This window comes from Procambarus clarkii, chromosome 16 (assembly GCF_040958095.1).
Source record: "Procambarus clarkii isolate CNS0578487 chromosome 16, FALCON_Pclarkii_2.0, whole genome shotgun sequence".
In the NCBI taxonomy this organism is placed as follows: Eukaryota; Metazoa; Arthropoda; class Malacostraca; order Decapoda; family Cambaridae; genus Procambarus; species Procambarus clarkii.
Window position 1 is genome coordinate 39,615,391 of NC_091165.1, and position 16,290 is coordinate 39,631,680.

Here is a 16,290-nt window from a genome sequence, read left to right on the forward strand (position 1 = left end):
ACCCCCTCCCCCAGTGTTTACCTCCTCCCCCAGTGTTCACCCCCCTCCCCCAGTGTTCTCCCCCTCCCCCAGTGTTCACGCCCTCCCCCAGTGTTCACCCCCTCCCCCAGTGTTCTCCCCCTCCCCCAGTGTTCACCCCCTTCCGCAGTGTTCACCCCCTCCCCCAGTGTTCACCCCCTCCCTCAGTGTTCTCCCCCTCCCCCAGTGTTCACCCCCTCCCCCAGTGTTCTCCCCCTCCCCCAGTGTTCACCTCCTCCCCCAGTGTTCACCCCCTCCCCCAGTGTTTCCCTCCCCCAGTGTTCACCTCCTCCCCCAGTGTTCACCCCCCCTCCCCCAGTGTTCACCCCCCTCCCCCAGTGTTCACCTTCTCCCGCAGTGTTCACCTCCTCCCCCAGTGTTCACCCCCTCCCCCAGTGTTCACCCCCTCCCCCAGTGTTCACCTCCTCCCCCAGTGTTCACCCCCCTCCCCCAGTGTTCACCCCCTCCCCCAGTGTTCACCTCCTCCCCCAGTGTTCACCCCCTCCCCCAGTGTTTACCTCCTCCCCCAGTGTTCACCCCCCTCCCCCAGTGTTCTCCCCCTCCCCCAGTGTTCACGCCCTCCCCCAGTGTTCACCCCCTCCCCCAGTGTTCTCCCCCTCCCCCAGTGTTCACCCCCTTCCGCAGTGTTCACCCCCTCCCCCATTGTTCACCCCCTCCCCCAGTGTTCTCCCCCTCCCCCAGTGTTCACCCCCTCCCCCAGTGTTCTCCCCCTCCCCCAGTGTTCACCCCCTCCCCCATGACAGCACCCTCAGTGACCTGCTCACAGGAGAAGCGACTGAGGCAGAAACACACTAAGCAGACAAACAGAACAACAGTCTTGAGTTGTAAACACCACAGCTGTAAATATTGCCAGGGAAAACAACTCGGGTCGTGGTATAAAGAAGTGTTCTTCTTTATAAGTGTGTATAAAGAAGTGTCTAAGAATTGTTCTTCTTCATTTGTTTGTGTACCAAATCTCTAGAACAGTTGGAAGTGACTGTGTGTGGCGGGAGAACTTAGCAGGAAGGCTTAATATTAACTCATATTTCATATTGGGAGAATTAAATGCCTGAGTAAATTGAGCAAAATTGTTTGCAGGAGGTAAAAGTTGGACTCATTGTTCATGTTTACTGCCGGGTGAGGACAAGGTGAGGGGGGGGGGGGGAGTTGTGAGTTGAGGAGGCGTGCTACAGTTGAGGGGGAGGTCCATTTACAGAGAGAGCTGGTTGAGAGGGAACTCCAGTTGAGTGGGAATCGAACCAAAGAAGGTTGTATTGGATAGGGGAGCCGGTCGGCCGAGCAGACAACACGCGGGACTTGTGATCCTGTGGTCCTGGGTTCGATCCCGGGCGCCGGCGAGAAACAATGGGCAGAGTTTCTTTCACCCTATGCCCCTGTTACCTAGCAGTAAAATAGGTACCTGGGTGTTAGTCAGCTGTCACGGGCTGCTACCTGGGGGTGGAGGCCTGGTCGAGGACCGGGCCGCGGGGACACTAAAAGCCCCGAAATCATCTCAAGATAACCTTAAGATGTAACACGGCCGACAGTAATGTAGGAGAGTGGGATGCCACTCTGACACCCACAGTCAGTAGTGGAAAATACGACAATAACGAAGGGTTTTTATTTTTCACTTCGCCATGCTGGCTGCTCCTGTGGACTCAATTCATTTATTTATTTTGTTTATTATGCACCCCATGCCCATCACGGGGCCTGTGGAGCCAATGGAGTCATTTGATATAGGACAGTGTCAACACCTCCCGTGCACACATACAACCCCCTCACCCCCATACACCCCCCATACACTGCCATTCACCGCCATACGCCGCCATACACCTCCATACACCCCCCATACACCGCCATACACCCCCATACACCGCCCATACACCCAAAATACACCTCCATACACCGCTACACACCCAAAATACACCTCCATACACCCCCATACACCCAAAATACCCCTCCATACACCCCCCATACACCGCCATACACCGCCATACACCGCCATACACCCGCAATACACCCCCATACACCACCATACACCCCCCATACACCCCCATACACCACCATACACCCCCCATACACCGCCATACACCGCCATACACCGCCATACACTAACCGTGGACGGTGAGCAGGAGCCGCTGGGTCCAGGAGGGGGAGAGTCTGTAGTGGACTCTACAGCGGTACTCGCCGGAGTCCTGGAGCCGGACCTTCTCCAGCACGAGGGCCGACCCCTCCCTCTCCAGCCGGACCCTGCCGCGCCTCGCGCCCCTCCCCGGGCCGCGCCCCACGCTCCTGCCGCCCCGCCCCGCCTCCTCCTCCTGCAGGGGGGCGCCCGGCTCACCCTCAGCACGGGCGTCGAAGCTGTCGCGCCCCGCGAGGCGCAGGAGAGAGAGAAAGGAAATTGAAATTGCTTTTAGATGCTGAGGTAAGCAAGTGTGTGATGGATAGAGACGGTGGGAGGGATGATACAGTGGGAGGGATGATAAAGACGGTGGGAGGGATGGTAGAGACGGTGGAAGGGATGATAAAGACGGTGGGAGGGATGATAGAGACGGTGGAAGGGATGATAAAGACGGTGGGAGGTATGATAAAGACAGTGGAAGGGATGATAAAGACGGTGGGAGGGATGATAAAGACGGTGGGAGGGATGATAAAGACGGTGGGAGGGATGATAAAGACAGTGGGAGGGATGATAGTGACGGTGGGAGGGATGATAAAGACGGTGGGAGTGATGATAAAGACAGTGGGAGGGATGATAGTGACGGTGGGAGGGATGATAAAGACAGTGGGAGGGATGATAAAGACAGTGGAAGGGATGATAAAGACGGTGGGAGGTATGATAAAGACAGTGGAAGGGATGATAAAGACGGTGGGAGGGATGATAAAGACGGTGGGAGGGATGATAAAGACGGTGGGAGGGATGATAAAGACGGTGGGAGGGATGGTAGAGACGGTGGGATGGATGATAAAGACGGTGGGAGGGATGATAAAGACGGTGGGAGGTATGATAAAGACAGTGGAAGGGATGATAAAGACGGTGGGAGGGATGATAAAGACGGTGGGAGGGATGATAGAGACGGTGGGAGTGATGATAAAGACAGAGGGAGGGATGATAGTGACGGTGGGAGGGATGATAAAGACAGTGGAAGGGATGATAAAGACGGTGGAAGGGATGATAAAGACGGTGGGAGGGATGATAGTGACGGTGGGAGGGATGATAGAGACGGTGGGGGGATGATAGTGACAGTGGAAGGGATGATAAAGACGGTGGGAGGGATGATAAAGACGGTGGGAGGTATGATAAAGACGGTGGGAGGTATGATAAAGACAGTGGAAGGGATGATAAAGACGGTGGGAGGGATGATAGAGACAGTGGAAGGGATGATAAAGACGGTGGGAGGGATGATAGTGACGGTGGGAGGGATGATAGAGACGGTGGGGGGGATGATAGTGACAGTGGAAGGGATGATAAAGACGGTGGGAGGGATGATAAAGACGGTGGGAGGTATGATAAAGACGGTGGGAGGTATGATAAAGACAGTGGAAGGGATGATAAAGACGGTGGGAGGGATGATAGAGACAGTGGAAGGGATGATAAAGACGGTGGGAGGGATGATAGTGACGGGGGGAGGGATGATAGAGACGGTGGGAGGGATGATAAAGACGGTGGGAGGTATGATAAAGACGGTGGGAGGAATGATAAAGACGGTGGGAGGGATGATAAAGACGGTGGGAGGGATGATAAAGACAGTGGGAGGGATGATAAAGACGGTGGGAGGTATGATAAAGACGGTGGGAGGAATGATAAAGACGGTGGGAGGGATGATAGTGACGGTGGGAGGGATGATAAAGACGGTGGGAGGTATGATAAAGACGGTGGGAGGGATGATAAAGACGGTGGGAGGGATGATAAAGACAGTGGAAGGGATGATAAAGACAGTGGGAGGGATGATAGTGACGGTGGGAGGGATGATAGTGACGGTGGGAGGGATGATAGTGACGGTGGGAGGGATGATAGTGACGGTGGGAGGGATGATAGTGACGGTGGGAGGGATGATAAAGACAGTGGGAGGTATGATAAAGACAGTGGGAGGGATGATAGTGACGGTGGGAGGGATGATAGTGACGGTGGGAGGGATGATAGTGACGGTGGGAGGGATGATAAAGACGGTGGGAGGGATGATAAAGACGGTGGGAGGGATGATAAAGATGGTGGGAGGGATGATAAAAACGGTGGGAGGGATGATAAAGACGGTGGGAGGGATGATAGTGACGGTGGGAGGGATGATAGTGACGGAGGGAGGGATGATAAAGACGGTGAGAGGGATGATAGTGACGGTGGGAGGGATGATAGTGACGGTGGGAGGGATGATAGTGACGGTGGGAGGGATGACAGTGACGGTGGGAGGGATGATAGTGACGGTGGGAGGGATGATAGTGACGGTGGGAGGGATGATAGTGACGGTGGGAGGGATGATAGTGACGGTGGGAGGGATGTTAGTGACGGTGGGAAGGATGATAGTGACGGAGGGAGGGATGATAAAGACGGTGGGAGGGATGATAGTGACGGTGGGAGGGATGATAGTGACGGTGGGAGGGATGATAAAGACGGTGGGAGGGATGATAGTGACAGTGGAAGGGATGATAGTGACAGTGGAAGGGATGATAGAGACGGTGGGAGAGAGAGAGGCATAAGACAAAATACTCAGCTGAATAATAACATGAGTAAATATTCACAATTTATAGGTCAGTAAGTCAATGTAATAAACTCTTACTCACCTGAGGAAGGGCCAGGACTCACTTGAGGAAGGGCCAGGACTCACCTGAGGAAGGGCCAGGACTCACCTGAGGAAGGGGCGGGACTCACCTGAGGAAGGGCCAGGACTCACCTGAGGAAGGGCCAGGACTCACCTGAGGAAGGGCCAGGACTCACCTGAGGAAGGGCCAGGACTCACCTGAGGAAGGGCCAGGACTCACCTGAGGAAGGGGCGGGACTCACCTGAGGAAGGGCCAGGACTCACCTGAGGAAGGGCCAGGACTCACCTGAGGAAGGGCCAGGACTCACCTGAGGAAGGGCCAGGACTCACCTGAGGAAGGGGCCAGGACTCACCTGAGGAAGGGCCAGGACTCACCTGAGGAAGGGCTAGGACTCACCTGAGGAAGGGCCAGGACTCACCTGAGGAAGGGGCGGGACTCACCTGAGGAAGGGGCGGGACTCACCTGAGGAAGGGCTAGGACTCACCTGAGGAAGGGCCAGGGCTCACCTGAGGAAGGGGCGGGACTCACCTGAGGAAGGGGCGGGACTCACCTGAGGAAGAGCTAGGACTCACTTGAGGAAGGGCCAGGACTCACCTGAGGAAGGGCTAGGACTCACCTGAGGAAGGGCCAAGACTCACCTGAGGAAGGGCCAGGACTCACCTGAGGAAGGGCCAGGACTCACCTGAGGAAGGGCTAGGACTCACCTGAGGAAGGGCCAAGACTCACCTGAGGAAGGGCCAGGACTCACCTGAGGAAGGGCCAGGACTCACCTGAGGAAGGGGCGGGACTCACCTGAGGAAGGGGCGGGACTCACCTGAGGAAGGGCCAGGACTCACCTGAGGAAGGGCTAGGACTCACCTGAGGAAGGGCCAGGACTCACCTGAGGAAGAGCTAGGACTCACTTGAGGAAGGGCCAGGACTCACCTGAGGAAGGGCTAGGACTCACCTGAGGAAGGGCCAGGACTCACCTGAGGAAGGGCTAGGACTCACCTTAGGAAGGGCCAGGACTCACCTGAGGAAGGGACAGGACTCACCTGAGGAAGGGACGGGACTCACCTGAGGAAGGGCTAGGACTCACTTGAGGAAGGGCCAGGACTCACCTGAGGAAGGTCCAGGACTCACCTGAGGAAGGGGCCAGGACTCACTTGAGGAAGGGGCCAGGACTCACCTGAGGAAGGGCTAGGACTCACCTGAGGAAGGGCCAGGACTCACCTGAGGAAGGGCTAGGACTCACCTTAGGAAGGGCCAGGACTCACCTGAGGAAGGGACAGGACTCACCTGAGGAAGGGACGGGACTCACCTGAGGAAGGGCTAGGACTCACTTGAGGAAGGGCCAGGACTCACCTGAGGAAGGTCCAGGACTCACCTGAGGAAGGGGCCAGGACTCACTTGAGGAAGGGGCCAGGACTCACTTGAGGAAGGTCCAGGACTCACCTGAGGAAGGGCCAGGACTCACCTGAGGAAGGGCCAGGACTCACCTGAGGAAGGGCCAGGACTCACTTGAGGAAGGGCCAGGACTCACCTGAGGAAGGGCCAGGACTCACCTGAGGAAGGGGCGGGACTCACCTGGGGAAGGGCCAGGACTCACCTGAGGAAGGTCCAGGACTCACCTGAGGAAGGGGCCAGGACTCACCTGAGGAAGGGCCAGGACTCACCTGAGGAAGGGGCCAGGACTCACCTGAGGAAGGGCCAGGACTCACCTGAGGAAGGGCCAGGACTCACCTGAGGAAGGGCCAGGACTCACCTGAGGAAGGGCCAGGACTCACCTGAGGAAGGGCCAGGACTCACCTGAGGAAGGGGCCAGGACTCACCTGAGGAAGGGCCAGGACTCACCTGAGGAAGGGCCAATACTCACCTGAGGAAGGGACGGGAGGTGTGGTTGAGGTACCACAGTACCAGACTGACGGAGTCATCAGGTGGACTCAGGTACTGGCAGGGGAGCCTCGCTGTGTCCCCCAACACCACCTGCACGGCCACCAGGGGACCTGTCAGTGCAACACACACAGTTACTAATAACATCTCTGCAACATACCCGCTAATTCTTGCAATAATTACCATTGAATCACTTAATAACTACTCAACTACCTCATCCCAATACACTGTCTTTTATAACTTCCTATTGTCCGGGACACGAAGCCTGTATTTAGACTTATTGAGGCCGTATTAAGCCTCTTACTTTCCCTCTTCAGGACGCAATTTCATAAATACACAGATATCAATTTTGTTCTGCTTGACGAACGGGTGCTTGAGGTGAAAGGAAACGTGTTGCCTAACCGGTTACATGCTGCCCGGGGGTCGAACCCGGGTCTCCCGAGTGTGAAAATGTAAGCTACTGAGCTGCTGTAGCTTGCAGACTCTAGCAGACTAATTAATTTGTCCAGTAAACAGACTGGACGGAATAATATGTAATTGGCTTTTACTAATAAACTTAAATAAACCTTAATTCTGTATTATTAAATCAATAACATTATTGATAATTAGTTGTACATATTATTAGTATTATCTTGGGTTGAATTTTTCGTCCATTATTCATTTTTACGTAAGCAATGTGTTAATTAAAGACATCAGTCCTTGACTAATACTTCAGACTGATCATATGAACAGACCTTTCAGACGGACCATCCAAGCTGACCATCCAAGCTGACCATCCAAGCTGACCATCCAGGCTGACTATCAAAGCTGTCCATTCAAGCTGACTCTGCAAGCTGACCATCCAAGCTGACCACCCAAGCTGACCATCCAAGCTGACCATCCAAGCTGACCATCCAAGCTGACCATCCAAGCTGAAAACCCAAGCTGACCATCCAAGCTGACCATCCAAGCTGACCATCCAAGCTGACCATCCAAGCTGACCACCCAAGCTGACCATCCAAGCTGACCATCCAAGCTGAACACCCAAGCTGACCATCCAAGCTGACCATCCAGGCTGACTATCAAAGCTGTCCATTCAAGCTGACTCTGCAAGCTGACCATCCAAGCTGACCACCCAAGCTGACCATCCAAGCTGACCATCCAAGCTGAACACCCAAGCTGACCATCCAAGCTGACCATCCAAGCTGAAAACCCAAGCTGACCATCCAAGCTGACCATCCAAGCTGACCATCCAAGCTGACCATCCAAGCTGACCATTCAATTTGACCATTCAAGCTGACCATCCAAGATGACCATTCAAGCTGACCATCCAAGTTGACCATCCAAGTTGACCATCCAAGTTGACCATCCAAGCTGACCATCCAAGCTGACCATCCAAGCTGACCATCCAAGCTGACCATCCAAGCTGACCATCCAGGCTGACTATCAAAGCTGTCCATTCAAGCTGACTCTGCAAGCTGACCATCCAAGCTGACCACCCAAGCTGACCATCCAAGCTGACCATCCAAGCTGAACACCCAAGCTGACCATCCAAGCTGACCATCCAAGCTGAAAACCCAAGCTGACCATCCAAGCTGACCATCCAAGCTGACCATCCAAGCTGACCATTCAATTTGACCATTCAAGCTGACCATCCAAGATGACCATTCAAGCTGACCATCCAAGTTGACCATCCAAGTTGACCATCCAAGTTGACCATCCAAGCTGACCATCCAGGCTGACCATCCAAGCTGACCATCCAGGCTGACCATCCAGGCTGACCATCCAAGCTGACCATCCACGCTGACCATCCAAGCTGACCATCCAAGCTGACCATCCAAGCTGACCATCCAAGCTGACCATCCAGGCTGACCATCCAAGCTGACCATCCAAGCTGACCATCCAAGCTGACCATCCAAGCTGACCATCCAAGCTGACCATCCAGGCTGACCATCCAGGCTGACCACCCAAGCTGACCACCCGAGCTGACCATTCAAGCTGACCATCCAAGCAGACCATCCAAGCTGACCATCCAGGCTGACTATCAAAGCTGTCCATTCAAGCTGACTATGCAAGCTGACCATCCAAGCTGACCACCCAAGCTGACCATCCAGGCTGACCATACAAGCTGACCATCCAAGCTGACCATAAAAGCTGACCATCCAGGCTGACCATCCAGGCTGACTATCCAAGCTGACCATCCATGCTAACCATCCAAGCTGACCATCCAAGCTGACCATCTAAGCTGACCATCCAAGCTGACCATACAAGCTGACCACCCAAGCTGACCACCCAAGCTGACCATCCAGGCTGACCATCCAGGCTGACCACCCAAGCTGACCATCCAAGCTGACCACCCAAGCTGACCATCCAAGCCGACCATCCAAGCTGACCATTCAAGCTGACCATCCAAGCTGACCATCCAAGCTGACCATACAAGCTGACCACCCAAGCTGACCATCCAGGCTGACCATCCAGGCTGACCACCCAAGCTGACCATCCAAGCTGACCACCCAAGCTGACCATCCAAGCTGACCATTCAAGCTGACCATCCAAGCTGACCATCCACACTGACCGTCCAAGCTGACCATTCAAGCTGACCATCCAAGCTGACCATCCACACTGACCGTCCAAGCTGACCATTCAAGCTGACCATCCAAGCTGACCATCCACACTGACCGTCCAAGCTGACCATTCAAGCTGACCACCCAAGCTGACCATCCACACTGACCGTCCAAGCTGACCATCCAGACTGACCATCCACACTGACCATCCAAGCTGACTCTCCAAGCTGACCATCCAAGATGACGATCCAAGCTGACCATCCAGGCTGACTATTCAAGCTGACCATCCAAGCTGACTCTCCAAGCTGACCATCCAAGATGACGATCCAAGCTGACCATCCAGGCTGACTATCCAAGCCTCCTAAAACGCTAGGTATGTGTTTAGCATTTTTAGAGACGTTGTGTTGTGCCTAACCGCTTCCGACGTGGGTGTGAGGAACGCCGTCAATGAAGTGACTTAAGCCCCCTGGTGGATGGGATGTCATATTACCAATGTTCATCTCAGGTATTAGGTCTTTATGGCTTCTTTTCTCCTCTCCTCGTTTCACGAAGCTTCCTGCCTCCCATTGTTGTATCTGTTGGCCAACTATTGGCGTCCACACGCACACACACACACGCACCCACCTTACCTTGAGGTGCTTCCGGGGCTTAGCGTCCCCGTGGCCCGGTCGTCGACCAGGCCTCCTGGTTGCTGGACTGATCAACCAGGCTGTTAGACGCGGCTGCTCGCAGCCTGACGTATGAGTCACAGCCTGGTTGATCATGCATCCTTTGGAGGTGCTTATCCAGTTCTCTCTTGAACACTGTGAGGGGTCGGCCAGTTATGCCCCTTATGTGTAGTGGAAGCGTGTTGAACAGTCTCGGGCCTCTGATGATGATAGAGTTCTCTCTCAGAGTACCTGTTTCACCTCTGCTTTTCAACGGGGGTATTCTGCACATCCTGCCATGTCTTCTGGTCTCATGTGATGTTATTTCTGTGTGCAGGTTTGGGACCAGCCCCTCTAATATTTTCCACGTGTAAATTATTACGTATCTCTCCCGCCTGCGCTCAAGAGAATACAGATTTAGGCTCTTTAGTCGGTCCCAATAGTTTAGATGTTTTACTGAGTGGATTCTAGCAGTAAAGGATCTCTGCACGCTCTCCAGGTCAGCAATTTCTCCAGCTTTGAAAGGGGCTGTCATTGTGCAGCAGTACTCCACTCTAGAGAGCACAAGCGTTTTGAAAAGTATCATCATCGGTATAGCATCTCTAGTGTGAAAAGTTCTTGTTATCCAACCTGTCATTTTTCTTGCAGTTGTGACGGCTACTTTATTGTGTTCTTTAAAGGTAAGGTCTTCCGACATGAGTACACCCAGATCCTTTACATTGCCTTTCCGTTCTATGTTATAATTTGCCTGAGTTTTGTACGTGGTTTCCGTTTTTATTTTTTCATTTTTTCCATAGCGCATGAGCTGGAACTTATCCTCGTTAAACACCATATTATTTTCTGTAGCCCATAGAAAGACCTGATCTACATCTGACTGGAGGTTTGCCGTGTCCTCTATGTTGCCAACTCTCATAATAATCCTAGTGTCATCTGCAAAGGATGATACAATCCTATAGGTTGTGTTCTTGTCTATGTCCGATATGAGGATGAGAAAAAGTACTGGAGCAAGCACAGTACCCTGGGGGACTGAGCTCTTCACGGTTGATGGGCTGGATTTTATTTTGTTGACTATTACACATTGGGTTCTGTTAGTCAGGAAATTGTAGATCCATCTGCCTATTTTTCCGGTAATTCCTTTTGAACGCATTTTGTGTGCAATAACACCATGGTCACATTTATCAAAAGCTTTTGCGAAATCTGTGTAAATTACATCAGCGTTTTGTTTGTCTTCCATATCATCTAATGGATGCTTCACACACACACATACACACACACACACACACACACACACACACACACACACACACACACACACACACACACACACACACACACACACACACACACACACACACACACACACACACACACACACACACACACACACACACACACACACATTCTCTCTCTCGTTACATTAGTGAGTAATTCCTCTGTAAATGAGAACCATCGCTAATGCTGCTCCATCATCGTCTGCACCAGAGCGCTTGTGAGGAAAGGTGTTGATAGCACCGTGTGTGTGTGTGTGTGTGTGTGTGTGTGTGTGTGTGTGTGTGTGTGTGTGTGTGTGTGTGTGTGTGTGTGTGTGTGTGTGTGTGTGTGTGTGTGTGTGTATGTGTGTGTGTACTCACCTAGTTGTACTCACCTAGTTGTGTTTGCGGGGGTTGAGCTCTGGCTCTTTGGTCCCGCCTCTCAACCGTCAATCAACAGGTGTACAGGTTCCTGAGCCTATTGGGCTCTACACTTGAAACTGTGTATGGAGTCAGCCTCCACCACATCACTTCCTAATGCATTCCATTTGTCAACCACTCTGACACTAAAAAAGTTCTTTCTAATATCTCTGTGGCTCATTTGGGCACTCAGTTTCCACCTGTGTCCCCTAGTGCGTGTGCCCCTTGTGTTAAACAGCCTGTCATTATCAACCCTGTCAATTCCCTTGAGGATCTTGAATGTGGTGATCATGTCCCCCCTAACTCTTCTGTCTTCCAACGAAGTGAGGTTTAATTCCCGTTGTCTTTCCTCGTAGCTCATACCTCTCAGCTCGGGTACTAGTCTGGTGGCAAACCTTTGAACCTTTTCCATTTTAGTCTTATGCTTGACTAGATATGGACTCCATGCTGGTGCCGCATACTCCAGGATTGGTCTGACATATGTGGTATATAATGTTCTGAAAGATTCCTTACACAAGTTTCTAAAGGCCGTTCTTATGTTAGCCAACCTGGCATATGTGTGTGTGTGTGTGTGTGTGTGTGTGTGTGTGTGTGTGTGTGTGTGTGTGTGTGTGTGTGTGTGTGTGTGTGTGTGTGTGTGTGTGTGTGTGTGTGTGTGTGTGTGTGTGTGTGTGTGTACTCACCTATTTGTGCTTGCCGGGGTTGAGCTTTGGCTCTTTGGTCCCGCCTCTCAACTGTCAATCACCTGGTGTACAGATTCCTGAGCCTACTGGGCTCTATCATATCTACATTTAAAACTGTGTATGGAGTCAGCCTCCACCACATCACTGCCTAATATATTCCATCCGTTAACTACTCTGACACTGAAAAAGTTCCTTCTAACGTCTCTGTGGCTCATGTGGGTACTCAGTTTCCACCTGTGTCCCCTTGTTCGCGTCGCAACAGTGTTGAATAGTTTATCCTTGTCCACCCGGTCGATTCCCCTGAGGATTTTGTAGGTTGTGATCATGTCTTCCCTTACTCTTCTTTCTTCCAGTGTCGTAAGGTGCATTTCCTGCAGCCTTTCCTCGTAACTCATGCCTCTTAGTTCTGGGACTAGTCTAGTGGCATACCTTTGGACTTTTTCCAGCTTCGTATTGTGCTTAACAAGGTACGGGCTCCATGCTGGGGCCGCATACTCCAGGATTGGTCCTACATATGTGGTGTACAAGATTCTGAATGATTCCTTACACAGGTTCCTGAACGCTGTTCTGATGTTAGCCAGCCTCGCATATTCCGCAGACGTTATTCTTTTTATGTAGGCTTCAGGAGACAGGTTTGGTGTGATATCAACTCCTAGATCTTTCTCTCTGTCTGTTTCATTAAGTACTTTATCTCCTATTCTGTATCCTGTGTCTGACCTCCTGTTTCCACTGCCTAGTTTCATTACTTTGCATTTACTCTGGTTGAACTTCAACAGCCATTTGTTGGACCATTCACTGAGTCTATCTAGGTCATCTTGTAGCCTCCTACTATCATCCTCTGTTTCAATCCTCCTCATAATTTTTGCATCATCGGCAAACATTGAGAGAAACGATTCTATATGTGTGTGTGTATGTGTGTGGGTGTGTGTGTTTGTGTGAGAGCGAGAGAGAGAGAGAGAAAGAGAGAGAGAGAGAGAGAGAGAGAGAGAGAGAGAGAGAGAGAGAGAGAGAGAGAGAGAGAGAGAGAGAGAGAGAGAGAGAGAGAGAGAGAGAGAGAGAGAGAGAGAGAGAAAGAGAGAGAGAGAGAGAGAGAGAGAGAGAGAGAGAGAGAGAGAGAGAGAGAGAGAGAGAGAGAGAGAGAGAGAGAGAGAGAGAGAGAGAGAGAGAGAGAGAGAGAGAGAGAGAGAGAGAGAGAGAGAGAGAGAGAGAGTAACTAGGAGCAAGCTTCTCTTGACAGTTCACAAAAATATTTAGATTATGAAGAGAAACTCATTTTGCATAGTGTTACAAAATAGAATATTCTGTAGTTCCCCACTATCCACATGGACCAGTAGGACCCACATGGACCAGGAGGACCCACATGGACCAGTAGGACCCACATGGACCAGTAGGACCCACATGGACCAGTAGGACCCACATGGACCAGTAGGACCCACATGGACCAGTAGGACCCACATGGACCAGTAGGACCCACATGGACCAGTAGGACCCACATGGACCAGTAGGACCCACATGGACCAGTAGGACCCACATGGACCAGTAGGACCCACATGGACCAGTAGGACCCACATGGACCAGTAGGACCCACATGGACCAGTAGGACCCACATGGACCAGTAGGACCCACATGGACCAGTAGGACCCACATGGACCAGTAGGACCCACATGGACCAGGAGGACCCACATGGACCAGGAGGACCCACATGGACCAGGAGGACCCACATGGACCAGTAGGACCCACATGGACCAGTAGGACCCACATGGACCAGTAGGACCCACATGGACCAGTAGGACCACCATGGACCAGTAGGACCCACATGGACCAGTAGGACTCACATGGACCAGTAGGACCCACATGGTCCAGTAGGACCCACATGGACCAGTAGGACCCACATGGACCAGTAGGACCCACATGGACCAGTAGGACCCACATGGACCAGTAGGACTCACATGGACCAGTAGGACCCACATGGACCAGTAGGACCCACATGGACCAGTAGGACCCACATGGACCAGTAGGACCCACATGGACCAGTAGGACCCACATGGACCAGTAGGACCCACATGGACCAGTAGGACCCACATGGACCAGTAGGACCCACATGGACCAGTAGGACCCACATGGACCAGTAGGACCCACATGGACCAGTAGGACCCACATGGACCAGTAGGACCCACATGGACCAGTAGGACCCACATGGACCAGTAGGACCCACATGGACCAGTAGGACCCACATGGACCAGGAACCACACCGATCAGCAGGAGCCACATGGACCCGCATTAACCACATGAACCAGAAGCCACATGGACCAGAAGCCACATGGACCAGAAGCCACATGGACCAGAAGCCACATGGACCAGCATGAGCCACATGGACCAGCATGAGCCACATGGACCAGGAGCCACATGGATTAGGAGCCACATGGACCACGAGCCACATGGACCAGCATGAGCCACATGGATCAGGAGCCACATGGATCAGGAGAAACATGGACCATGAGCCACATGGACCAGCATGAGCCACATGGACCAGCATGAGCCATATGGACCAGCATGAGCCACATGGACCAGCATGAGCCACATGGACCAGAAGCCACATGGACCAGCATGAGCCACATGGACCAGGAGCCACATGGACCAGGAGCACATGGACCAGGAGCCACATGGACCAGGAGCCACATGGACCAGCATGAGCCACATGGACCAGCATGAGCCACATGGACCAGGAGGCACATGGATTAGGAGCCACATGGACCAGGAGCCACATGGACCAGGAGTCACATGGACCAGTAGCAACATAACCCACTACCCACATGGACCAGTACCAATGGTCCAGTACCAACATAACCCATTACCAACATGGACCAGTACCAACATGACCCACTACCAACATGGGCCACGAGTCAAAGATAATAATTGAATCTGCCAAAAAATCTTGTTTTTCACCTCATGTGATTATCATATATTGCGTCATTAGTGCTGACCTTTGTTCAATGTTTATATAACGATGGGTGAATGTTGCTACGGTGCTGGCGCCGTGTTGATGGGTGAATGTTTGTAGAGTGCTAGCGCCGTGTTGATGGGTGAATATTGGTACGGTGCTGGCGCCGTGTTGATGGGTGAATATTGGTACGGTGCTGGCGCCGTGTTGATGAGTGAATGTTGGTACGGTGCTGGCGCCGTGTTGATGGGTGAATGTTGGTACAGTGCTGGCGCCATGTTGATGAGTGAATGATGGTACGGTGCTGGCGCCGTGTTGATGGGTGAATGTTGCTACGGTGCTGGCGCCGTGTTGATGGGTGAATGTTGGTACGGTGCTGGCGCCGTGTTGATGGGTGAATGTTGGTACGGTGCTGGCGCCGTGTTGATGGGTGAATGTTGGTACGGTGCTGGCGCCGTGTTGATGGGTGAATGTTGGTACGGTGCTGGCGCCGTGTTGATGGGTGAATGTTGGTACGGTGCTGGCGCCGTGTTGATGGGTGAATGTTGGTACGGTGCTGGCGCCGTGTTGATGGGTGAATGTTGGTACGGTGCTGGCGCCGTGTTGATGGGTGAATGTTGGTACAGTGCTGGCGCCGTGTTGATGGGTGAATGTTGCTACGGTGCTGGCGCCGTGTTGATGGGTGAATGTTGGTACAGTGCTGGCGCCGTGTTGATGGGTGAATGTTGCTACGGTGCTGGCGCCGTGTTGATGGGTGAATGTTAGTACGGTGCTGGCGCCGTGTTGATGGGTGAATGTTGGTACAGTGCTGGCGCCGTGTTGATGGGTGAATGTTGGTACAGTGCTGGCGCCGTGTTGATGGGTGAATGTTAGTACGGTGCTGGCGCCGTGTTGATGGGTGAATGTTGGTACAGTGCTGGCGCCGTGTTGATGGGTGAATGTTGGTACGGTGCTGGCGCCGTGTTGATGGGTGAATGTTGGTACAGTGCTGGCGCCGTGTTGATGGGTGAATGTTGGTACGGTGCTGGCGCCGTGTTGATGGGTGAATGTTGGTACAGTGCTGGCGCCGTGTTGATGGGTGAATGTTAGTACGGTGCTGGCGCCGTGTTGATGGGTGAATGTTGGTACAGTGCTGGCGCCGTGTTGATGGGTGAATGT

General features: G+C 52.8%; 1 protein-coding gene across 1 annotated transcript in view; it reads right to left on the reverse strand.

Annotated features, from left to right (window-relative positions):
- The window catches only part of LOC138365215 (uncharacterized), a 503,803-nt gene that overhangs the window by 173,322 nt on the left and 314,191 nt on the right, over nucleotides 1-16,290 (reverse strand). The window contains exons 3-4 of the mRNA XM_069325466.1: nucleotides 6,632-6,761; nucleotides 2,135-2,379 (exon numbers count right to left, since the gene is read on the reverse strand). Of these exons, the coding sequence (XP_069181567.1) occupies nucleotides 2,135-2,379; nucleotides 6,632-6,761 (375 nt within the window). The remainder of the gene's footprint in view (nucleotides 1-2,134; nucleotides 2,380-6,631; nucleotides 6,762-16,290) is intronic.